The 27,233-nt window shown below is 27.3% G+C and overlaps 4 protein-coding genes across 8 annotated transcripts; 2 read left to right on the top strand and 2 right to left on the bottom strand.

The window, feature by feature from the left end:
* Positions 1–351: 351 nt before the first annotated feature.
* Positions 352–14,024, bottom strand: LOC114131236 (uncharacterized). 5 transcript variants are annotated; one of them, XM_027996402.2, is made up of 12 exons: positions 13,604–14,023; positions 11,593–11,656; positions 8,895–9,209; positions 6,015–6,258; positions 5,663–5,931; positions 5,389–5,597; positions 4,503–4,582; positions 4,316–4,388; positions 4,093–4,232; positions 3,825–4,014; positions 3,505–3,750; positions 352–3,364 (listed from the first exon to the last, which is right to left on the bottom strand). In XM_027996402.2, exons 3-12 carry the CDS (start codon positions 9,030–9,032, stop codon positions 943–945), a joined length of 4,011 nt encoding a protein of 1,336 aa, XP_027852203.2. In that variant the 5' UTR covers positions 9,033–9,209; positions 11,593–11,656; positions 13,604–14,023; the 3' UTR covers positions 352–942. The 5 variants fall into 5 exon arrangements, with proteins under 5 accessions (XP_027852203.2, XP_027852206.2, XP_027852205.2 ...); XM_027996405.2 differs by lacking the exon at positions 11,593–11,656 and having other exon boundaries at positions 3,505–3,747; positions 13,604–14,024; XM_027996404.2 differs by lacking the exon at positions 11,593–11,656 and having other exon boundaries at positions 5,663–5,928.
* Positions 14,025–14,213: 189 nt separating this feature from the next.
* Positions 14,214–15,836, top strand: LOC114131241 (cytochrome c oxidase assembly factor 7 homolog). Its single transcript, XM_027996415.2, has 4 exons — positions 14,214–14,835; positions 14,919–15,088; positions 15,209–15,337; positions 15,404–15,836. The coding sequence occupies exons 1-4, from the start codon at positions 14,736–14,738 to the stop codon at positions 15,701–15,703; spliced, it is 699 nt and encodes a 232-aa protein (XP_027852216.1). The 5' UTR covers positions 14,214–14,735; the 3' UTR covers positions 15,704–15,836.
* A 981-nt stretch (positions 15,837–16,817) lies between these two features.
* Positions 16,818–19,157, bottom strand: LOC114131258 (transcription factor Dp-2-like). The gene is made up of 2 exons (XM_027996433.2): positions 19,008–19,157; positions 16,818–18,404 (listed from the first exon to the last, which is right to left on the bottom strand). Exon 2 carries the CDS (start codon positions 18,376–18,378, stop codon positions 17,029–17,031), a length of 1,350 nt encoding a protein of 449 aa, XP_027852234.2. The 5' UTR covers positions 18,379–18,404; positions 19,008–19,157; the 3' UTR covers positions 16,818–17,028.
* Positions 19,158–19,614: 457 nt separating this feature from the next.
* LOC114131257 (zinc finger protein 502-like) lies at positions 19,615–26,942 on the top strand. Its single transcript, XM_027996431.2, has 11 exons — positions 19,615–19,761; positions 21,865–22,197; positions 22,264–22,780; positions 22,862–23,016; positions 23,703–23,873; positions 23,953–24,194; positions 25,007–25,187; positions 25,255–25,492; positions 25,568–25,864; positions 25,940–26,074; positions 26,148–26,942. Exons 2-11 carry the CDS (start codon positions 21,890–21,892, stop codon positions 26,457–26,459), a joined length of 2,556 nt encoding a protein of 851 aa, XP_027852232.2. The 5' UTR covers positions 19,615–19,761; positions 21,865–21,889; the 3' UTR covers positions 26,460–26,942.
* Positions 26,943–27,233: the final 291 nt, after the last annotated feature.

The raw sequence follows: 27,233 nt of genomic DNA on the forward strand, positions 1-27,233 counted from the left end.
ATTTTTCAGAAAATATCCTCAGAACTAATTTGAATATTTATTTATTTAAAATACTTCATGTCAGCAAGTATAACCTATGTGTTTCATCTAGACGGCTATTATATAAATTTTATATTTGACATACATAATATATAGTAACATAGCATTCTTTGCAGAAGGTAACATTTTCATTAAAAATATTTAAATGTATTTTACTGGAATAGTTAGTACTTAGCATCTATAATTCAACAATAATATACTTATAGAATACTTGAAAATTGTAATTAAAAAAAAAACTATTGGTTACTTACCGTCTAGTAGAAACACAAATTAATAGGAATATTAATATAAATAGTATTTTAAGAGATTAAATGTACACAATATTATCAACAATAAAATTAAAATAATAAAATTAGTAGATAATCACATGTATTCAATTAAAACTTTTGTAAACAGTAATAGTTTATAGCAGTAATACAATTGCTTATGAGTTATATGTAAAAATGTAAAATAATCATATGCAGATATACTTAAAAAGTATGTAGGTATCAATATGGTATAATATAATAATTTTAGCAAGTTGCATTAATACTTAAAAAATATAGTCATATACTTAATATGCATTTTAATTTGTTGTATAATATATATAATATCCAAATATCATCAAAAACATGAGAAAAGTGTTTTACTTATATTTCTCATGTTATATTTTCAGTTTTGATACTAGTTATATATATATATATGTAAAAAAAATACAATAATAAAACATTTTATTAGAATAAAATGTTATATAACCAAGAAAAATCATGGTCAGAAAATTATTGGTTTATATACAATAAAATATTAAAATACTTATATGTAATACATAAAATGTGATTTAATTTTTAGTAAATACATAAAACCTTAATATGATTATAAAACTATCAGTTTAATTAAATAATATAAAATCAAATTACATTCATTTTACCGTCTACCTTGATATCGATTATTTTGACCACGATTAAATCGATTGTTCCTATTATTTTCTCTAGACGTTCCTTGGTAGTTATCAGAATAAGAATTATTAGTTTTATAAGTATTTTTACCTTTATAATAACTGGAAGAATTTTGATGATATTTATTATAAGAATCCTGTTGTTGCCCTTGATAATAATTATTACTCCGATTTTGTGAGTAAGGATCATTGTAATCATCTACTTGGTGAGCTGAATACGGATCAGGTTGCTCTGGAGATATATTATATTCATTAGATTGCTCTTCAGACGTATGATATTCATTATGTTCCTCTTGAGGTATATTATATTTATTTTGTGGCTCTTGAGATGCAATGTACTTATTAGATGGGTCTTGAGACAAATATTTATTAGTCGGATCTTGAGATACATTGTATTTATTGGGTGGCTCTTGTGATGCATTATATGTATTAGGTTGTTCATGGGGTATATTGTATTTATTGGGCTGCTCTTGCTTTTTATTGTATTTTTTAAGCTGATCTTGTGGATGACTGTATTTATTATGCTGATCTAATGGTCTGTTGTATTTATTAGGCTGTTCTTGTGATTTGTTATATTTATTAGACTTTTCTTGAGGAATATTGTATTTATCAGGTTGGTCTGTTAAAAATGTAGTGGATGTTGATGGCTGTGGCGAATAATTAGTATCATTTTTATTAGCTGAATATGGATCTAAAGAATATGAAGTGGTATGAGGTTCATTGTTAGAATTTTTATAAAATGATTCATCAGAAGTGGTTTGTTTTTGAGTGTTGGTAGGTACCAAACCATAATCAGACTTTATTTCTGGTAAAAATTGTTTTAAACTACTTAAAAGTTTCTGTTGCTCTTCAGTGATCTCAAAATTAACAGTCATGTTTTTCACATCTTCATCTTTATTTTCACCAACTTTTTCCTTGACAGCCAAACAAACTTCTGATAGTTCGTAATTATCATCATCTTCTTCATCTTTAAACATAGAAGTAACTTCTTTTAAGTTAGATGGTCCCATATCAATGTACTTTCTCAATTTTTTCACTTCTTCTGGTTTTTTTTCTCCTAACTTTTTTAAATAAGTTATAAGTCCATCCTGTTCATCAGTGTTCAAATCTCTGAAATTTTTCAATAAGTTTATTATATCTCCCTGTGATAATTGGTCTAAATTCATCTTATCGACTTCTTCCTTCTTATCAACTTCTTCACGAGCAGTTTTCAACACAGCTCCGCTGTTATTGATGTTTGCTAATAAGTTCTTAGCCCCTTGAATATTATCTCCAGATTGTGCCATACCCACAACAGCATTTATCAGAGTTTCTAAATCGTCCTGTGACACATCCACTTTACCTTGTGCTAGTAATGCTTGAGTTATTTGCTGAGCAATAGCCATTTTATCAATAACACCAACACCAGGCACTACAATTGGAGCAGTTTTAGGTATAGATGTAGGTACAGGTGTAGGTATAGGTGCAAGTATAGGATTAGGAATAGGTATGGGTGTGGGTGTAGAATTCAACATGCTTGAAGTAGGTATAAATTTCGGTGCTAACTGCATCAATTTTTCAATGTTGCGAATAGAGAACATGGTAGCATTTACTAAACTTCTTTTAACAACTCCTGCTAAAAGTTGTCCTTTGAGTTTTTCCTTTACTGTTTCAAACATCACACAATTTTCTGGGGTCAACAGCTTAATTGATGATTTAGGTTCAATTTTTTCCATTACAAGACCTTTAGATAACAAATCAACTATTTTAGGTGCTAATAAACCTAATTGACTTTCCAAAACGCTTAGTTGTCTCAACACAGTAATTACATTTAATGGATTTTCAATTTTAATTTTTTCCCTAGGTTTATTATGGTCATTGATTTCGCTTATTGAATCCTCTGAATCTGAATTAATAGGAGATGCCCCAGCAACTTTAGGTTTTCTATCGTTAGACGGTTTGTTAACTACAACATCAGGGTCCCTTTCTAATACTTCAGATACTGGAAAATTATGCCAACTGTGTTTTAAATCTGTTGACGATTTTTTATCTTTTAAGGGAGGAGAATCTCTGGAAGGTGACTCTGAAGAACTTTTATCCATATTAATATCACCCAATATTTTATTTTTCAATTTTTCCATCTTTTCATTAACTTCTTCATCATGCATTTCCTGTGTGCGCTTACTCCATGAAAGGATCCACTCAGGTTTAAAATCATAAGTATTTGGATCTTTACCTTCCATTTGCAATTCTTTAAAACGTCGATTCCAAAACTTTTTCCATTCATCTGGATATAATGGATGTTTTTCAGGGTTTTTTTCATGATAACTTAATTTTTTCTCCATTTCAATTTTCATTTCTTCAACTGCTTTTTCGTATTCTTGTATCAATCTTTTTCTTTTACTAGTATTTCTGAAAATCAAATCTTATTATAAATATTTATTTATATTTTAAATATTAATTTTATTGTAACATATTTTAAATTAATATTAATGAAACTTTAAACGTATTATAAACACACATTATAATTTAAAAATCAGTAATATTCAAACCTTTCTTTTTGTGTATGATATTCAGCTGAATACATATCTGGAGAGTAGAACCTAGGTCTACTAGGTGGAGGGAATCTCATAAATGGCCTAGGAAAAGACATATAAGGTGCAGCATAAAACATTCTAGGATGTGGATGTCCCGAGACATAACCTGACATGGAGTGCATAGAATGCACGTCTGATGTAGGAGAAAGCTGTCTTCTGTATGATTCATCTCTATCTCTGCTTCTACTTCTATAACGCCTTCTGGTATAATACATAAATAAATATTGAAAACAAGTGCTTTATTTTTTATTTTATTTTTTTTAATATTAAATTACCGATGACTAGAATATTTATTGTTACGGTTGTAGTAAGGTGAACGAGATCTTGATCGAGAACGTGAACGAGATCTCTGTCTAATCATTACAGGGGTTTTTGAACGAGTACGTGACTTACGACGATATGGACTTCTAGAACGGCGATGTCTTCTAGGTGGTGATCTACGTCTTCTATCTTTAGATTCTCTACCTGAAAATGAAAAATAATTTATTTAAACTTGAAATATTTTATTTTAATTAATTATTTTATAATAATTGATAAATTTACTTGATACACGCTTTCTTGGTTTAGATTCAGTATTTGTTTTAATATCAACAAATTCAATATCAGAATCACTTTCTTCTTTATCATTCTTAGGGCGTAATTGAGATTTATTAACAGAAATTCTTGGATTTTTATTAAATGACCTAAAATATATACATTTTTTTAAATATTAACAAATTGAGAGTAATTGAAAGATATGAAAATTATTTAATACAATTTTACTTACGTTTCAGCTTTAATAGCTTTTTGTTTTTCTTCTTCATCCCGTTTATTTTTCTCAGTTACTTTTTTTAAAGGAACTTAAAATAAATAATTTAAAATTGCAACAATAAATATTTAAAATGAAAATAATAGACTTACGTCTAATGACCAAGTAATGATATTAAGATAGTTAATCATAAAATATAACTTACATTTTTCTTGTAATAGTGAAGGGTTTTCAACAAATTCTGATTTTATCATATCTAACATCCATAAATCTTCTGGATTTTCCCTATATCAAAGATAAACAAAATGTACTAAAAATATTCAATATTTTTTGAATTTTTCTCAAGTTTTCCTGTAAATATGTTCTTTAGAATGTGTAGTTTACAGTTGTTTTTTTGTAATAACCAGACAATTCCAATTTAAAAATTTTATTAATAAGAAATTAATGGTTTTCTCTAAGTATATGTTTATAGAAATGATAGCGAAAGAAGGTTTTTTTTTCAACTTATTTATATACAAATTATGACATAAATCACAGTTAACTAATATTTTAATATTTTTATATATGACCTATTACTATTGATTATAAGTATATAGGTAATTATTTATGTAGTATAATATAATAATATAATAATATAATATGCTGAAATCATAAATATAAAAAATAAAAAAAATTCTGTGCTCATGTGAGAATAACTGAAGTTCATAAGATTGAGTATTATAAAGGAGTTTAATGGATAATGATATTGAAGACAATGGATTAGTAAATAATTTAAGTTTGACTAGTTAGAGAAAAATAATTATTGTAATTTATTTAAAAATGTTAACTTGGTATTGCTCAACGGCCTCAACGTTCTATACTTGTAGCACAAACCAAATAGTTTTTTTAAAGGGGTAAACATATTATATATAATTAAGTAATAGTAAGTTGTATGTTTTTATTTTGTCATAACACTAAACTATAACAATAGTATCATTGTATACATTTTTAAATGGGTTTATTACCAAAACTTAATAACTATTATCCATATAATAAACCTTTAACAGTTGAACATGTTTAATATTTATCTAAATTACATAAAATGTACTTACATGATATGTTTTCCATTATTTACTTGTCTTAAGATTTTTATTTTTTCAGTAGATACATCAAATAGACTTGCATCAACCACTATTGGTTTCATACGGCCGTATGTTTCTTCTATTTTTCCAATAACATGAAACACTAATTCTTGAAATCCTTTAGAAGACACTTTGTTTAATTTTTCCAATGCACTAGCTAATGTTCTAAAATATCTTCGCTAGAGTTTAAAATCAAAATTTTTAACTTTACAATGAATATTGACAGTTTAAAAATAGTAATTACCAAATATGCCATGTGGTGATTAAAGCTACGTAAGTGATTAGGAAAAGTTCGTGGATCACCTCGTTTATCACACAATGCACACATGTATCTAGGTTCTTCAGTGGGTTCAGATGGCAATAATTCTAGAATAAATTCTATACCTATTAATGGCATGAAAATTGAATCCAATGTAGCTTGAATACGGGCCAACACATTATCTATTTCATCTTCCATTCCTGGCGGTATTGGTTCACCCGATACCATTGATGGCATACCAACAGTTATTCCTGCTATTCAATATTACCATACATATGTTTAAAACTTAGTACGAAAAATGCCTAACTATTTCATTAATACAAAAAAAAATATTTACTTTCTGAACATGCTCTGATAAAGTTTTTTGCCGGAAAACAAGATTTTCCCATTTCTAATAAATGCATTTTGTTGGTTAAATGCTCTTCGAGCAATGATAAAGATGGAACTTTGAATGGATAACAAGCGTGACATGACCATGATCCTGTTGTTTTATTTAAAGTTATTAAATACCCAGTTGTACCGTTATCCAAGTGAACAACTGTGGACAACAATTGTTCTTCTCTAGAAAGACCTGTGGGTGCCTAAAAAATTTAAAACTTTATTTTATCATTGGTCAAACCAAAATACCCCACATTGTAAAGTAGTTCAGCTTTATTCAATTTATAGTAAAATAACAATTATTTATGTTAATATAATTGTATATTTTTTATAGCTTTCTATATTATTCAATTATAGCTCAATAATAACAAATAAACAATTAAATACAAATACAATAGGTAAAATAATTTGAAATCATTTATCTGTATAACTAGTAATTCAAACATTTTATTTTGAAATTCGTTAAAAAGATTAACAACGGATAATAAAAACTATTTCTCAAATATGAATACAACAAAATTATATTCTATTAATTTTTTTTTAATAAAAACTATCTTAGGTACAGTTTGTATATAAAAATATAATAATAATATACAGCATATCACAATTATTTAAAATATTCATATATACCTAATTTTAATGTTAAGTGGTTACATTCCACAATATGATACACTGTGTACAGATATTTATATCTTATTTTCGTGTTAAATCATGTATTAAATAAAAAAAAAAACTTAAATAAGATATATATGAGAAGAGGATCATAAAAGAGAATAAGATCAGGCAAAAAGAACGTGATAAAACCACTTTTAAAAAACAGTATAGAAAATAATTACAAATTTATCACAGGACTGTAAAGGGATTAAATTTCTTTATGGAATTAGCTTTCTTGTTTAACATGTTTATTTAATATCTGATGAAAACCATTGTTCTGAGCAATAAAAGCAAAAATGCATATTTAATAGGAATATAGAAAATTAAATTATTTAATAATGCTATACCAATAGAAAGGTCATAGATAGTATCAACTTTAGGTAGACAATTTATATTAATATAGTATATTAAATTAGTTTTGTTATAATAAAAGAATGACATTACAATGAATTTAGAAACATTTATGTTTGAATATTATGAAGATTAATGGATAGAAAAAAACAATTTAATGTGTAATATTATTATGTTGTGATTACACAATTAAAAGAATCACTGTGTACTCCATCAACAAAACAGCAAGATTTGACTGATTTAAATAAATCTGTATAAAAAGATATTCACATATGAATCAATTTTAATTCATTTGTCTTCAGAAAGAATATTTCAGTAGTATAATAGTATATATATATATATAAATCAATAGTTTTCCTAATTATTTTATCAGTGGTAACTGGTAAGATCTAAAATTGCATGTATCAATGCTAGAATTCAACTAAAAAATTCAAACATGAGAAAAAAAAATGGTAAATAAAATTTTAGAACAAAAGTATACACAAATGATTATACAAATTTTAAAAAAGGATTTTGGATTAGTGGTGAAATTTAAAAGTTTTATTATATTTTAAGAATTAATTTGTAATAATAAGCCATAGTCTATGTAATAAGCGAATACTTCTATTTATCAAAACAATAAAATACAATACTGAAGTATAAAATTCCATTAATCTAATATTTATGATAATTTATATTTTATGTTAAAGAAAACTAAGTAAATAGAGGAGTAAAATATATTATTAAATTAAAGTACTTATTTCAGAAAATAGATATAATACTGTTCTATGTTAAACCATACAATAACTATACTTTTGATTTAGAATAAATACAATTCACTAAACAATTAAATATACCATTTTTAATAACAAAACAATTTAGTAATAGAAAAAAAACAACTATTGAACAATTAAAAAAAAATTATAATAGCAATTATTCTTGAATCTTGAGAATTTGATAATTAGGTATATGTTTTAATCGCATGTTTTGATGTTTGTTAATATTATTGTTTTCACTGCTTTCAAAATATATAGAAGATATTCCAAGATATTCCCTTAATACATAACAATTTCTTCAGTTGTTCAATAATATTAGTAATATAAATACTTTTATTTTCACTTTCAATGTAATTTGAATATTCTATAGGTAATATTATTATGAAGTAAATTTTCTTAATATAACTTAATATTAGAAAAATTGTATTGGTAATTATTTTCATTTATACTTTTAAATATATTAAAAGTATAATAATTTTTAATTTAAATCATACACTTTATCAAAAAAATATATAATATGTATATTAGATAAATTATTAGAAACAATATCTTTTAACGAAACAAATGGGTACAGAAAAAACAGTAAATACATAAGTAGGCTAAATGTATTTTCATGATAAATTTTTGTTATATTTTTCACCAATAATTAGTATAATGGTTATTAATCATATTATTCACACTAAGAATTATATGTAATAAGGCTATTAAATTTAATTTATTGTACAAATAAATATCTAGGAAAATTCATAAACTTGTTTGATTATTCAAAATATGAATTTAAATTATTTTTATCCATTCATTACTGAACAATATCTTTTTAATGATAAAACATAGTAAGTATGTAAAAAGTTGAATACATAAATTATATTTAAATTACAATAAATAATTAAGCTTTAAAATTATAAATAATAATATTTAAAATTAAATATTATTATATTTTACAAATATATAACAGTAACAATTTTTAAATAATAATAGTAAAATAGAGAAACATAATACTATGAAATATCAAATTAAAACATCAATATTTTATGTAAAAAATATATATGCAACTAATTTAAATAAACAAACATTATTACCTTAAACGTTGAACGTACTGGTGGCGGAGATGCTGCTTTTGGAGGTTTCGCAGGAATAAAAGGTTTATCAATGACAACATTCTCATCTTCTTGAAAACTTGACTCAATATCAAAATCATTAAAATTTTGATAATGCATTGAAATAGCAAAGTTGTAAAATAACCACTCGATAAAAAACAAAATTTGTTTTCGAATATAAATTAATTTATGTATGTTTTAATTTAATCACTGCACTCAAGATCAAATTTTATGAGAACACATGCTCTTCTAGTCACTTCAATGGAAGGATTTTCTTATGTAGCTGATTTTAGAGAACTGAAAAATAACAATATATTTTGCTGTTTATAATTTAATCAAAAATTAACTACCTATAATTTATAAGTTAAACCATCCTTATGGATAGATGTTTTTTATTACATATATGTACATACAGGTTAATATACCAGATTAATTTCTATATCTATTTACTGATTTTGAATAAAATAATTGTTTGTAATTTGAAGAATTTATAACATAACAATACAAAAATTAATTTTTACTGTTTTTAAATAACCTCTATCTTCAATTAATATTCTATAGAACTAAATACTTTCCTAAATATTTTAAAATATAAATATTGAACCTACAATCTTTAAAGAATTAAGGAAAGAGCCCTTCCTCAGGTACGACATTAATAAGTAATACTTATTTTATATGATATTTATGACAAATTAACAAAACTCAACAAACTAAGTAAACTTTTTTCTTTTTGTTATAAAAAAGACAAGTAAATGAAATACATATTTACTTTTTTACACATAATATTTATAGAAATTTAAGAATGGATGTTTTTGTTTTTACATACACTAATTTATAATTTTTAATTAGACACAGAAACATAAAAAAAAATGTTGCAATGTTTATAAAAATATATACATTGATAAATTAATGTTCAATGTCTTTTTTATACTTACCTTTCTTTAACATCCAAAGTGGTATAATGTGTTCTATTGTAAGGATATTTAACAAATTTAAGTCACTTCATTTTTATTTAAATAATAGTATGTAATAAAAGAACATACTAAATAAAATTAGTAAAAATATACTTAAAAGTTAATAAAATTGGATAAAATAAACCCTAGAGTAATAAATTAAACATATTATATAACCATATACAATTGTATAATATTAACTGTACGGTATCGATATAGTATTATAGTACATTATTTATTTATTAAATTAAAATCACAGACTAATCTCTTCATAAATACCTATAGCCACCTGCAGAATTTCCACAAATAATAAAATATTTTACAATAAATTAAAAAACCTATTAACATATTAACTGCAGATAAAACCAAATGACATCTATTAACATTGTTTGTATATACTAAATGACGCCAATTGACATAATGCACTTTGTTATTAAATGCATAATGGTTTGGTTAACATTATGATTAGACTATAAGATTTTGTTAGCGTCCCCTAAAAATATTATTATATAAGTATGTGCAAGTTATACATTGATATTTTAAAATATATTTTTTTCAGTATTGCGATAAATTTACTTAAATATGATATACGACTAACGTGATAAGTCTTTTCACAAGTATTTTATCATTTCTCTTCCTAACAACATTAATTAAAATTTAACCAGTTAAGATATTTACTTAACATAAAAAAAAAATATTATATATTTGTAAATATTAAAAGTAAATGTCAAGATTCTGTTAGTTAATTGTGAATTGAATCATATTAAAATGCATATTAATTATATTTATACTTATATCATTGATTACAGAATTCTATAATTAATGCTTATATAAATTTTTCTCAATATTAAAAAAAATAGATTGAAAATATTTTTAACTAATAAATAATATCATTGATTAATATTATTATTTTTTTTTTTATTTCAACTTTGTAAATAAAATTAGTTTCAACAATTATTAATACAATATAAAGGTTATTTATAAGAAGAACCAGTAACAATATAAAATTAAATTAAAAAGCCTGAATGGTTAAAGAAAAAAAATATGTTCAATATGATGTTTATCATTCATTATAAATAAAATAATCAACGAAAATATATAAAAATTCTTGTTATTGTTGGAAAATAATTGTTTTTAGTTAATCAACTTGAGGTTAGAAATTATAGATAGGTAAGAAAAGTAGAAAATATTTTAAAATCTAATTCGATGAAAATATAATATTGTTAACAAAGTTGTAAAATACCAACATAATGTCAAATAATAATTGTTAAAAAAATATATTAATCTTAGAGCTTATATATTATCCAATAATATTTGTTTATAAAATTAAAATTGATTTATTTTTGATAAATTGATACTAATAATTTTAAATAAATACATCATACATTTTAATTCATAAGGTGTTTTATTAAAATAACAATATAGAAAAAAAAGCTATTCCTATATTATACAAAAATATAATATTGTATTGTTTAAATTTAAATTTTACACTTTTATAGAGATAAATAAATTGAATTATAATGGGCATTATTTAACTATAGTTATTTAAATATAGAAGTAACCATAAAAATTTGTGTTTTAGTTTTAATTTAAATAGGTAGATACCTACATCAACTAATTTTAATACATACACTAAAATATATTAAAATGAACCATATTACAATCAAAATGTCATAAATTAGATATACTTTGTTATACCTGATAGTATGAATTAACCATTTACTTACCTTACATAAAATTGATCTTCAAAACTTCTTTAATAACAATTATTAACGGATCATTTCCAATAATCTTGATAAAAATCAATTTTAAAAAACAAAGTTAACAAATACTTTTCTAGTTTAAGAATAACATTTTCATTTGTTAGATACATCATTAGTAAAATACCAATTATTATATTTATCTTTATCAAATTTTATTCCAAAATAAACTTATCATAAAACAGGAAATAATATAATATCATTTATCATGAATCAAATAAATAATAAACATATCTGCATCTAATTTTTAAGTTATCATAAATTAAAAAAAAAAAAATGTTATTTTACAAGAGAAGTGATTCTACGATTTTATTTATGTGTAAATAATTAAAAATATAATTTATATAGCAAACAAAAATATGAGATAACCTTACTTATTTTAATAAAAATGTATAAAAAAATAATATAAAAATTCTTTATAGAGCAGATTCAAATAAGATCATATATTAATTTATTTTTCAGAAACATTGAATACTACAGAATTTTTAGTTTTTGGTTGTAAAATACAGATAAATCAACATATAATAATTTGTGTAGGTATTTTATATTCAAAGGTTTAATTATGTAAATATGAATACAAAAACATAGTCATAATAGATCAAAAATGCATAATTATTTTAATAAATGCACAATAGTAAATCAAGACTGATAAATTGTCTGTTATACACATTGAATATAGTGAAAATCAATCTAAAACCGTGATCACCAAATTTAAAAATAATATTTTTTTATTATTAATTTATTGACTATAACTCTAAAACTCATTTATTCCATCACTTGGGAGTATTAACATAAATTGTACCTACACATATTTATTAAATTTTTTTATTTTTAACAACTACTATTATACAACTACAATAGTTCAACAACAATAATTTGATAATGTATAATACAGTGAAACCTATTAATATTGGATACTTTCAGTTGCCAACATTTTGTATGTTTTTTGGGGGTGTCTGAATATTCAAAGTGGGGAAAACTGTAAATCAATTAATAAAAATGTGTAATTCGTTTACAATAGGTATGCATTTATATTATTACATTATTATTTAAAATTATTTATGTATGTATTAATAGATATATTTATTATTTATAAAAATGTATAAAAACTAAAAAGGTAAAAAAAAAAAAAATCGTTTTGTATATTTATTGTTTAGAGATTTTTTTTGTTATGGAAAATATGTAATAAAATGTCCCCGTTCTCAAAAAAATTCCCGTTATTTGGTAGTATTTAGTATATCCATTATCTGCTATTTAGAGATGTTTGTTAAGGAAGGTTTCACTATAATTAATAAAAATGACCAGTATATTAACTATTATTTTATTAATTTAGTTAAATTATTTAATCTGTAATATGACTAAAAATTCATTGATTATTATATTATGCGACTAACTAATGTTGTTAATGGTGAATAATAATACCTATATGATTGTATCATACAGCTTCAATACCTATGTTGTATTTTGTAATCCATACGACAGAGACCAAGATATTATGTTATTTAGCTTTTATATAAAAACATAATATATAATATCTGATACCAAATGACTGTAAAATGTATAATGTGCAATGTGTGTGATCTATAGAGTAAAGTAATCATTCATTACTGAACTGCTAAATTCACACTTAAATTGACAATAAGTAGATATATTATAATGTGTCAGGACGCTTATAAAATACCTAGGGTAAAAAAGTTACAATTTTTTTTTTCAAATACAACTTTTTAAATTGTGTAGGGATGTTTTACATTGTTTTCATGCTACCATTTGGACCAGGTAGCATGTTCATTTTTAATTTATACTGAAACAGGATGGCTGCAATTTTATTTGGGGTAGATTAACCAACCTTATGATTTACAATATTTTAAATCAAATTAACAGTGTATTCCGACAAATTATTCAAAGTTTAAAATGTTGTACAACGTATTGCATCTCACCTGATTGATTTTCGAAAGAAAATATAATTAATTTTACTTACTTCGCAAGTCAAATTTACTTCTGGTCGGAAAATATGTAAGCACAATAGTTTTCACGATTTAACTTTACATTTACACACATCATAACCCACGACTATGCGACATTTAAACGTAACAACTACAACAGACATCAAAGAAAAATCTCAAATCTGTGGTTATTGTTTATTGTTTACAATGAGCAATTAAAATCAATTAATCCAAACACAACAACATATTATTTGACTTGAATTATTATGTAACAATATGTTAAACATAAAAAATTATTGTTTTACTCTAAACGTTGTATTATAAACAACAAACATTTTACATTTTTACGGTAGTACGGTACTAGTCGGTACGTGCCTTAATGGTAATATCGGAAAAGTAAAGAAATGTAACATCCACAGATAAATAATAAATATATATATTATATATTGTATTTAACTGTGATATATCAAATATCAATCATGGCACGAATGATCTTACGTAAAGTGATAAACATTTCAGGTGTTCGTACCAACTACAATTTAAAACCAATACAATAGTTTGAAGTTGGTACAGCCCACGGGACTTCTAGAAACGATTATCAGTTTTTGGCGGGATTATATTTTTATTTTCAACAATTTCAATCTCCACCAGAGAATTATATTATTTAGTAGTTAGTTAGTTAATCATGTTACAGACAATAATAGAGTGATTAGGTATAAGTTTTATTTAAAATATTGCAATTTGTACTTTTTTCCTACCATTGATCTACCTATATAATCATAGGTACCATTTAATTTGTTAGTTTGCGGGTTTCGATGGCGGTTGGACGGAGGGGGGGAATGGTTAAGCCGTTTAGGTTATGAGTCTAAAGATAGGTTTGTGCATGAACATATTATATACTGTTAGGTTTTTTTTATTACTTTTTTACTAACCTAACCTAAGCCCTAAGGGTTGTGCAAGCAGCACAAAATTATTGCCTGTGATACTACACATTGATAAGAATATGATACAACAACAGCTGAATAACTTTAAGCTAAATAGTATATACTAATAAGCATTTTAAAATGAATTTTTTGTTAAGTATATTGTTTAAACATTTTAATTAATTAGTTCATTCTGTGTTTTAGTTTTAATAAGTAGTTTGTAACTAATAAACTTTTCCTAAAAATGTCATATGATTTCAAGAAAGAAGAAGATGTTAAGGAATATATTAAAAACTTAGGAATTGAATATAGATTTGGATGTTTCAGTGAAAAAGATGCACAAAGTAAATTTATAAATTGGTATTTTGTTATTATTGTTGTTTTTATATGTATTTTAAATAATAGAATTTTATTAAATAATTTGTAGTATGCCAGTTACTTGGTGATTACTTAGAGACTGTAGAAAATAACCATGATAAGGCAGCTAAAATATATAAAGAAAATTGTGATGAACGGAATTTTGGTCGCAGTTGCTACAAGTATGCTGCTTATGTTGAAAAAAATAACTTGAAAAATCTCAAACCAGTACTTCCTGAGGTATTGAGAATATATATTTTAGTGAATTATATTATATAATTATCCAATAACAGTTTTTCTAGATATTTAATTTGTGGTTCAACATTATAGTTGTAAAAATATAATTTCTTGTTTGTATAGATGATAAGATATTTTAAGAAAGGCTGTGAATATAATTGGTCTGATGGATGTTTTGCTGCAGGAATGAAACTCCGTTATCACAGTGATTCAATTACTGATGTTGATGAAAGAACAAAAAGTTTACTTGAAGTAAGTTTTTTAGGCAATACTTAATTAAAATTAAATTTTGTAAATAACAAAACCAATCTATTTTAGAGTCTGCATTACTTAGAAAAAGCATGTAATAACAAGCATTCAGAAGCATGTTATGTAGCTAGTAATATTCATTTTGCTGGCATTAAGGAAATTGGATTGGAACCTAATATGTCCAAAGTCTTAGAATACTCAATAAAAGCTTGTGATCAAAATGAATTAAAAGGTTGTGTTAATGCATCAATTATATATAAAAAAGGAGATGGTGTACCTAAAGATTTGAATCTTGCTCAGAAGTATAAAGAACGAGCATTAGATATACAAAGACAAATTAAAGAAGAAAAAGGTATACAATTTGGTTAAATGATTATTTTATAATTATTATTAGTTATCATTAAAAAAAAAAAATGTTGAATTATATATTTTATATTAATGATTATGAGTTATGACATTGCTTATTGTTAATCTTAATAAAAATCAGATTATCTACTGTTTATTTGAAGAAAATGTTATTTTAATTAGAATTACAAATACCTATCAAAATGAAACGAGTATATCAATATATTTTTTATAAAATAACTTTTTATGATTGTCATAATGAATAAAGTTTTATAAAATCTATTCTGTCACAAATATCCCTAATAATAAAAAGGGAGGGATAAGTGGATAACAGCTCTGCAGTACAGTAGATGTTAAGTATAATATGACGTCATCATTGATTGATGTATATTGTATTTAGTCATAAATCATTGTATACAAAATACACTTTCAAGTGAATAAGATTTATCAATCTGTATTTTATGTTTCACAATATATTTATATTGTTGAATTAATGTATTATATCACCTATTAATTATTATGGTAAATATTTATGAAATTAAATTTTGAGTAAATACTAACTTATTGACTATTGTACTATGTTATGACTTATGAAAAAGCTTATGTTAAAAATAAGTACTAGCCCGAAATCTTTCAAATTGATTTAGTCAACACAATTTAGGATTTGATGTTAGGTTTTAGGGGTTCTATGATAAAATAATTGACGAGAAGGGTCCCCACTGTACAAAATTAATCTTAATATTTTTGTGTATATAAAATATTATAACAGTTAATAATATATTATGTAAGTTTCAAATCCTACTAGAAATATTTTTGAATTACCACAAAATATATAACTAAAACTGTTATTTGTTTAAATATTTAATTTTGCCCAAATTTGGATTTAAAATAACATTAAAAAAAGTTATGTGTTTGTTAACACTATTGTAAAATTAATACATTCATATCTCCGACAAGCACTTAAAAATGCCATAACATAAGCTTTGCTTTTGTCATTTCAAATGACTATCTGTAAACTTATTATTACATAAGAAGTCACAAATTATAAAAATTAAATTTTCTTCTTTCTTAAGGAAATAAATAGTAATGTGGCACTTAAAATTCAAATAATAAAAACAAGTTGTCAAATATAATGAAAATTAGTTAAACAAGTCATTATTGTAATTTAATGATAAATATATACATATAATATATAATATATATATTTAAATTATTTATAAAATAGTTAAACCTGTACAAGTTAAAACTAATTAACATTCAATTATTTACAAAAAAAAAAAGTATACATATTTAACAAAGTAATTTTGATTGTCATGATAATAATAAAAAACATTGTAAACAATTTTTATTTATCTTTTATTCTTCCTTCTATTAATGATACTGGGTCTTGATGAAGTTTGTTCAATTTCAGCAGACTTAATTTTTTCATCGAATTCCTTACAGATATCATTAAACATTTCTCCATTTTTGGTAGCCATCATAACAATGTGTTTTTCAAAAGCTTTGGGTACTAATGTTTTCAAAATCTTTAAGTCTTCATGGCTCACTTCACCACGATCCAATCCTAAAGTAAAACCCATTGTTTTCAAAATTTCAGTGTCATCAATTACACTGAATTTATCATTGAAACTCATTTGATATTGTTTTTCATCTTCTGATATTTCTATTTCAACAGATGTATCTTCATTAGCACTAATGGCCATAAATGGTAGATTGACAAACGTGTTATGAGGTGGAGGACCAAATTCATTTTCTAAATCTTGATTACGTTTTACTAACCGTTTGACGGCTACTTCTTGCATAATAGTCTCTTGAAGAGCTAAAAGTTTTCTTTTTACACTATTAAGGCGGTTTTCTTTTTCTTGAACAAGATATACACTGTTTTGTATAGATCCAGTTGGTAACCCTTTCCAGGTTATATCTTTTTTATTCTTAGCAATGATATCTAAAGCCATTAATACATTTAAGGCATCATATACACGGCGCCTAATATTTTTTTGATCATATAAAAATGTTGGGCTATCACTATTGCCAACGCATTCAGCAACTAATTCATCAGCTACTTCTTTATACGTGGTAACCATTTTAGTCTTAACTTTATCGCACACTCTTTTGGAAAAATGTCTCAAGCCTTTGTTAGCTTTTATAGGTCGAACTTTAAATGGACTTTTTTCATTAGAGTATGTAGAATGAAATTCATTTGGAGTTAGTTGCATAGGTAAATAAGAAATTTTGGTAGAATCAAGAAGCTTTTTAGTAGTTTTTGTCATACGACCTTCTAATAAATTATTTAAAATGTCTGTTCTCACAATTACATCGGAAGAGTTGACATCATAATGCAATTTATTTTTACTGGATTCTTGTTGTTGAATGTCTTCTATAAATTCCAAATCGCTTCCACTAGATTGATCTAAATCATCACCACAGACAACAATAACCTCTGGATCATCTTGGTATTCACTATTTACTTCTAAATCATCATAACTTGAATCTGACATACCATCATCTCTAATCTCGGATGAACTGTCATCCAAGAAATCTGGAGAAACAGTTATAACTTCAGTATTGTTTTCTTTTAAATCGCTCATTCTAACAATTTTTTTCACAGGTTTCTGTTGAACATCCTTTACTTCTCTAAAATGAATAATTTTAGAGTTAGCACGTGGGCTTTTTACTCCATACTTTACTTTGTTTGACATATTCTCAATTTGACCGAATAAAAAATCTGTAATAAAAATTGTAAAATAATTAAATAATAAGTACATTAAGATTTAGTTTAAAACAATATTTTTTAATTAGTATGATTTTTTATTTTGAGTTCTTATTGAATCAAATAAGTATCTATTAAGTACAAAAATAACAATAATTTATCAAAAATGATCTTAAATGAAATTCAATATTAAAGTTAATCATGAGGTTTTATGTTGGAAAAGCCTGTGTTTGACGAAATCTATGGATGAATAATGTCTGAGGTGACCACGATTCCATTAAAAGTTAATTTAGCGTCACAAATATCGTGCCTGTCAAAATTATCGTGAAAGTGATTTGTACATATATATATATATATATATGTGGGTAACCCGGTTTTTGAGGGCCACTGAAGTAGCCGCTACAGTGGAATGGCGAAGGGTAATTCCTGAGGTAATCGACTAACCTAATCTAACCTAGAGGTTTAGGTAAAAAGACCCTGTTTAGGTTTATAGTAGTGGGGGTTAGTCCTATGGGAGATATGTCATATCGTCAAATGCCTCTGGATTCAGTGTGGAATATTTTTAGTTGGCCACGCCACTATTGAGCAGCTACAAATAACCTAAACGGCTAAACTAACCTGGAATGACTGATTATCGCTGGAAGACCCGCGAACCCGGGAGAATTGGCGCCTTTAATATTCCGGGCGTGACGGGCCCAGCAGACGGTGACGACCGAATTCGGAATATAAAGCACGTAACCTGTCCACCCGAGAGACAATGTCATTCACCGTACTCGACGGACGTGATGTGACGGTTCGACTGCATGGCCTGGACGCACATTGACTCCGGCCGGCATTCAAACGCACCCGGGCCGTTGCACGAGGCGGTGATAGGACAGAAATGTCGTCGAAACTCGGAAATCGACACGGAAGTCGGATCATGTCCCGGACGGCGGCGAATTACGAACGTGCAAACAAATTGTCGCGCATTTCATGGAACAGTAAAACCGGTAACCACGACGGGGCGCGTACTGTTATCACGGCGTACGGGTTACGTTTTACCGTCGTTATCAGCGTGCCCGAATATTAATAATATGTTGTGTTGTTGTTGTTGTTGTTGTTGATGTTTACGTCCTCCGTTAACGTCGGTCGAACGCCGCCGACTCGCGCACGCACGCACACTCGACTACCGCGACGGGGGAAGGGGGAACACGGGCGCTACCAGTACGCCGCCTGCCACATAAAACCGAAACCTAAAATGGCCGACCGCCGTACGGTAACAACGGTTCGACAGTCGATTTTCTCGTCGGGACATCGCGCGCCGTGAGCTTTGCACTTGGTTTGGACAGCACGCGGAACGCCGAGCACGACGACGCACCCGAGCACAGTGCAGGTGAGTACAGCCTGTTCGCGACCGCGTCCGCCGTTTTCCGGTCACCGGCGTTATTTTTTTGGTTGGTATGGGGACCGGGCGGCCGTCGGCCAACACTGGGACGACAATGCTGTACGGGCAAATGTTTTTTTGTCACGCCTGCGCCGAAAGTTTGGTTTTCGACCACGGTTGAAGCGTTCGAAAGCGTCCTTTTTCCGTCCAGCGGGCGGTAAAGTGGAAATCCCCAAAGTGCCGGGCGGAAAAGAGGAAATCCCCAAAAGTGCCGGGCGGAAAAGAGGAATTCCCCAAAAGTGCCGGGCGGAAAAGAGGAAATCCCCAAAAGTGCCGGGCGGAAAAGAGGAAATCCCCTAAAGTGCCGGCCGCCGGGCGCGTAGGTATCTCCTGCACAACCAGAAATGTACACCTACCACGGTTCTTACAAAACATAAACTTTTGGTTACATCTTAAATGTATAGTAACCTCCTTGCATGACGCATAAACATTTAAACATATTTAATTTGCACTGTTCCTATATAAGTGTGTCGAACGATGCGTTAGTAATAGTCTATAATTGTTGCATAGATCCCTGCATAACATTTTTCATGAACGCAGGGGCGTGACAAAAAATAGTATGTGTGGCTCGCGCGGGAAGGCCATTTCAGTCTTGGGCGAAATGCGGCACTTGCCTACGGCTCGTGCCGCACACAACGCCCGCGACTGAAATGGCTCACTTCCCGCCCTTGCCACACAATATACTATTTCATATTGGCAACTTTGGTTCCGACCGTTACAGGTTGTCCATTTTTCGGCAGACACGGACGGACGTTATTTTTTCTCGCCTGCGCCTCCATAACATTATTATATCATCGTACTATTTGTAGACGTAAATATTTCGTAATTCGTTCGGTACTGTCGCCCGACCGCGCCAACTGCGGAGTGCGCTTTCCCGGGCCCGGACGTCGCGTTTCCGGACGGTTATTTTTCCCGGACGAACGCGACGTCTCCCAAATGCCTGACGATTTTTCCGATTTGTTTTCCCTTTCGGCCCGACGTCTCCGCCACAATTGTAATGATTAATTAATACCGATTCCCGTCGGCGATCGGATGCCGAGCCGTTGAGACGTCGGTGACGATACGTCGTTACGCGTATCGTACGTCCGTAAGTCCGACGGCAAAGTCCTTTTGAAGAAACGAAAATTAGTTTTAAGGGTTTTTTTATTTTTGCTCTCTGAACTAAGCGTAATATTATATACGTTTTATACTATGATATTATTATAATTGTTATGTGTTGTCGATGGCACAAACGATGCTGTCCTATAATGATCAAGGTTGTTTTTCGTAATTCCTGGTAGTCTATGCTGCGTAAACGACGGTCGCAGATGTCCGATCGATTTATAGCGCCCATTATGTTTTTTAATATGATGGACCATAAAAAAATTATATAATTTTTATTATTATCATATAATAAAGTATACGCGATCTCATTCGATTTCTTCCAATGATATAATCAAAAAAGTTTGTTTGGCGTTCGACTGTTGGTGATAAATGATTGCCGTCCAATTTTTTCCCTCCAAAAGTATATTTATTAGAATATTTTGACGATTTTTATTATAATTTTTTAAAATTTCCGTCTTATAGTATCATGTAGACTTTCGATTTGCTTCAAGTTAAGAATTCGGGTTTTATATGTAAACTGCAGTCTAGCTTAATAAATTGTTTTCGTTCAATTACTAGAAATTAGAATTTCTAATATTACTACATATCTATTATTTATTAAATCAATTTTAATTTGTATTAATAATTATGTAATATTAAACTCCTATTAAAATTTATTTTCATGTCCATTCTTAGATTTTTGAACTCTATAATATTATTTATGAAAATAACAACATATATATAATATATATATATATATATTGTTTTCAACTTAAAGATGTAATTTAGATTTTAAATAATTAAAATTACTTTTTAAGTACCAAAATTTCATAGCAAATTAAATGATTGCCTAATCAAAATAATGTAGATTTTTAATTTAGTTTTATCGATTTAAATTCATTAAGTTATTAGCTTAAAAGATTAGTTTATGATGGTTAATTATCTGAATTTCTGATTTTTTTTTTTTAGAATTTTTACAAATTTGCAAGTTATAATGGCAACTGATCTAGATCATGACAGGTCTTCAACAACGACATCAAATACATGTTTAATTTGTGATGGTAGCACAGGAGTGTCAGCTCGAAATGCTATCTCTATATTTCAGCACCGTGTAACATCTTCAGATCGTACTGTAGTTAAGGTAATTGACGGTGTCCTTGGTATAGTTCTCTCTTCTGAAGATGTACATTCCACTGTTGTGTGCCGTCGATGTTTTAAATCTTTGAATGAAGTGGATGAACTTGAAGATCGGTTAGCTGATATAAAATTAGAGCTTACCTCCCAATATCAACGTACACTCAAGTAATGAATTAAAAAAATATTATTTTTTTTAAATATATGTTATATAGCAAACAATTTTTATTCTAGGAGTAAATCTGAAGGTGTAGATATACATACTATTGACACTATTGATGGGGAACATGAAATTGATACACCAAAGCCAGTTAAAAAACGAGGACGACGTCCTAAGATTAAGGAGGAAACTATTGATGTACCTATTTCCAGTGAAGATGCTTTACAAGATGACATTGACAAAGAGATGGAAAAGCAGCAAAAGTGTTCATCAGTAGATAATTTAATAGAGATGTTGGAAGATGATTGCAAGGATAATAATGATTCAATTGGAATTGAAGAAGAGTGCACTCAAAAACTGATTCAACCTGCTGATATAAAACAGGAAGCTCAGGAAGCTTTACTTGCAGACATAGATATTGACGAAGAAGAAGATCTAGATGACAGTGCAATACTTGATGATGATGATTCAGATTATGAAGGAAATGATGATTCTAAAAATGATGGTGCCGAGTCTAGTAGTCCAAAAAAACCAAAAATGACAAAAAGTACACTAAAGAAAAAAACTCCTGAAATTCTCATACCACAAATGGTAAGTTATTTGTGCATTTATTTTTATTGAAATACTTTAAGACTAACTATCTCTAATCTCTAATCTATTTTATTCTTATAGTTGGTCCATCACGATGGAGAAATTTACACTTGCCTGTTGTGCAGTGTAGATAATAAATTTACTGCAGATGCTAGAGGTATTGTAGTTCATGCAAAAAATGTACATCAGATTAAGTTATTTATTTGCGATATATGTGGTCAAGAGTTCCTTAAAAGGTAATTTAGAAATATTAACTACTAATTATACAGAACTACCTACATATTATCCTTAATTGGTGTTTAACACAATTTTATAATTAGACACTAAAGTATAAATTAATGGATGCTTTTAATGATGAACATCAATATATATTTACTAATAATAAATGACATCCATATGCTAGGTTCTCATGACTAGTAAACTTGCCTAAAAAATATTTGTCACTTGCGTTTCTTGAAAATGGTCCACAAGTAAAAAAAAAACAATGACCAATGTACTTGAATACACTTACCTAATTGCCTTTTTATATTATTAGTCATCACAATACTTAATTTGTAAATTAGTGAACAATTTTTTAAAAGTTTTCTCTGTATTGTGCACATTTCGACATTACAACGAATTTCTTTGCCCTAATAGATATTTGATGAATGAATATTTCGCTACATTACAGCAATATAAGTACTTGGTAAAAGACAGCAAAGCATTAAACATTTGCTGCAATGATTGATTTTTATTACATTTCATTGCTTTTGTGACTTAGTTTATTCTATTATTATTATTATCATCATTAGCTTATAAAAGTTTTCTTTACTCTTATACAATTAATATTATTTATTGAATTAGGTTTTTCTATAGCTTATAATATTTATTTGTTTTTAGCTAATTTAATATTTTGTTATATTATGTAAATTTTTTTTTCTAGACCTGAACTGATGAAACATCTTGAACACCATGCAAATAGTGAAGATGGTAACTTTGTTTGTGACATTTGCAGTCGAGTATTTACCAATGTGCGTATGTTCAGAGTACATAAAAAAATGCACATGCCACAATCAAAAAATCACACTTGTGAAACATGTGGCCGACAATTTGCGTAAGTAAATTTAATTAATCATGTTTACTTATTAGTTATTTCCTTCCAAAAATCGGTATAAAAATTATTTATTTTACAGATCACGAAATACATTAGAAGAACATAATAATACACATACAGGAGTGCGTCCATATCGTTGTGAAATTTGTGGTAAAGATTTTACTTCCAAGTATACATTCAAAGCACATGAAAAGGTACATACCAATCGTGAGCGAAATTTCACTTGTATTAACTGTGGTAAAGCTTTTCTTACTGAGCAAAATCTGATACATCATGAACGGACACATTCGGGGCTTAAAAATTATGTATGCCAAAAATGTGGTAAGTGTACAACTAGGTATATATATATTTATATCTCAATCAAAAAATTTCTTTTAAAACTAACAATCAGTAATCTAATTACTTAAATGCTTCTCGATAACCTTCACTGTCAACTGAAAGGGAGGTAATGCAGATATCTTTTACATTCATACAATCATATTTTTTTTTCTATTCTATTGATTAATTCCTCCCCTTCTCTCTTCTCAATCACCCTACAACATAAGAAAATAATGGATGACTTCTTAATTGTGCATATTATGTTCTTTCCTTTTTTATCATCATATTATATACTTTTTGTGCTAATTCAGTATAAATTCTATATTATGTTTAAATAATTAAAAAATAATCGATTTTTTTTTATGAACTATTGATTATTTAATACCTATGTGATCTTAAATTACCATTTTTATTAATGTATATTTATTTTTTTCATTATTTTAAAAATGAACTTCTATTCATGTATAATACTGGATAGGTGGTTTGGTGTGGCACAGTGCTTGCGATTAACCACGTGACGTGATCGAGAGTAAGCACCGACCATTGCCACTATTTTCCGGATAGGTAACCACTCGGGCATTGTAGTGATAAAAACCTTGTTGCCACACATACACGTGTCATACCTAACCATTCCTTCTCCCACAGTAAAACAGTTATAAACAAACCTACTAACAGCTAATGGTCATAGTTGCCGTGCTTAAAAAGATTAATAAAAAAAAAAAAAAATACTGAATACTGAATGCATTACGTATCTTATATTATTTTATTTACAAGTTTTAATAATTATGAATATAATATTGTTTTAATAATTTTAGGCAAAGCTTTTGGCACTGCACGCAATTTAGAAGTGCATTATGTTGTACACACAGGGTACAAACCATTTATTTGTCGTATGTGTGGTAAAGCATTTGCTAGGAAAGCTGAGATTAGAGATCATGAGCGCATTCATACTGGTGAAAAACCATACCAGTGTGAATTTTGTGGAGCAACATTCAGGTATAATTTTTAATAAATGAAATATTTTTATCAATTAATACTCACATTATATTTTTTATGCATATAGTCAAAGAAGCAACTTGCAATCTCATAAACGAGCTACCCATTATGATGATAAACGTTATAAATGTACAGATTGTGGTAAAGGATTTAAGAGACGTCGCTTATTAGATTATCATATGAAAGCTGCGCACACTGGAGAAAGACCTTTCAAATGTGAAGTTTGTCAAGCATCATTTATTTACCCAGAACATTTTAAAAAACATGCACGTATTCACACTGGGGAAAAACCGTATTTATGTGAAGTAAGAAATTACTATCAGAGTAAAAAATATTTCTATTCAAATTACTTAATTAATATTTAAATTTATCAAATTAAGGTTTGTGGTAAAGCCTTCAACAGTAGAGATAACAGAAATGCTCATCGTTTTGTACATAGTGACAAAAAACCCTACGAATGTTTAGTTTGTGGTGCTGGATTTATGCGAAAACCATTGCTTTATAATCATATGACTACAGCAGGACATTTGAATGATACTATTGTTGTTAATCAACCCCGGCTGGCATCAAGTCCTGTAACTATACAAGAAATTCAAGAAGACATTCAAATGCCAGGTACAGATTCTGAAATGGAATTGGCTATGGTGGTTGATTCTGATGGAAATCAAACAGCATTGGTTAGTATTAAAATTAATAAACTAATTAAATTAAATAACAATAATTAATTTAATGTTACAAAAATAACATTTTAGCGTGATATGACTGAAGAAGAAAGAAAATTGTTTGCGGGAGAATTAAAAGAGCACATACTTTTGCCAGGGAAACAAGAAGATCTTGGAAATGATTTAAATTCTGTTGAGCAAATACTTGTTGATAATAAATATCAAGTAATTAATCATTTGCTATCCAATGTTTTTGTTTTAATAATTTATCTTTTATTAATATCTTAATATATTTTAGATTCAATACACAACGACTGACCAACATGGTGATGTTCATACAATGTTGAATATGGATCATCATGGGGATGATGGTGATGTGGATGTTGGACACTTGGAGACTGTTACTGTTAGTGTTGGTGGACAAGAACATCGTCAATTAATAGTGCCAGCCACTCGCCATATTACATTGAATGAAAGTGATGCTGCAGCATTTGCTGAACATGCTACTATAAATGGTGAAAATGTTCAAATAGTACAGATACAAATACAGGACGATGATGGAGAAGACCAAAAACATTGGTTTAATATTATTCAACCACAACAAGGATAAAAAGAAATTCTAAAAACTAAAATTTTAATTATTTAAGACTAAATGCTAAGTATATATTTTAATTATAATACTGATACATACACATACACATATTTATGTATAAATATGAACCACATACAATGATGACTAGAAAACTAATTTTTTAAGTCTTAATATATATCTTCATTATAACTAAGTTTTAGCCTACCTTTATTATAATGTAATGATTTTTATTTTATATTCAAACCGTTAACACTAAATACGTTTTCTGTATTTAATTTGTTAATCATTGGATAATGGGATTATAGTTGGTTAACTTTAGGTTCATTTTAAGATTTTATGTAATCTTAAGATGAACTTGACTTACTGTCGCACTTAAAGTTAACTTTTTGTGATATAACCTCCTGTACTTTCCTTATTTTTAACTGTAATACAACTTAAATGATTTAGAAATAAAGTTATTTTGTTCAATTTTATACTAATAAATGTCAGAAATATTTTTTATTTATTTATAATTTATATTACCTTCTATTTTTTGTATTAGCACGTTCAATTATATGTTTAACATTGATTGTAAATTAAAAAAAAAAAAAAACTATTAAATTAAAAATTGTTTTAATTTAGATGAAATGTCAATATACTCGTATTATACGGTTGATATAGTAATTATATGCTAATCATGTAATCCTTTGAGAATGTCAATATATTATAAAGTTGATCTAGTAATTATATGCTAATCATGTAATCTTTTGAGAAATAAAATATATTTCGATTTGGTTATTGACTTGCCACAAT

Source organism: Aphis gossypii, chromosome 3 (assembly GCF_020184175.1).
Source record: "Aphis gossypii isolate Hap1 chromosome 3, ASM2018417v2, whole genome shotgun sequence".
Classification (NCBI taxonomy): Eukaryota; Metazoa; Arthropoda; class Insecta; order Hemiptera; family Aphididae; genus Aphis; species Aphis gossypii.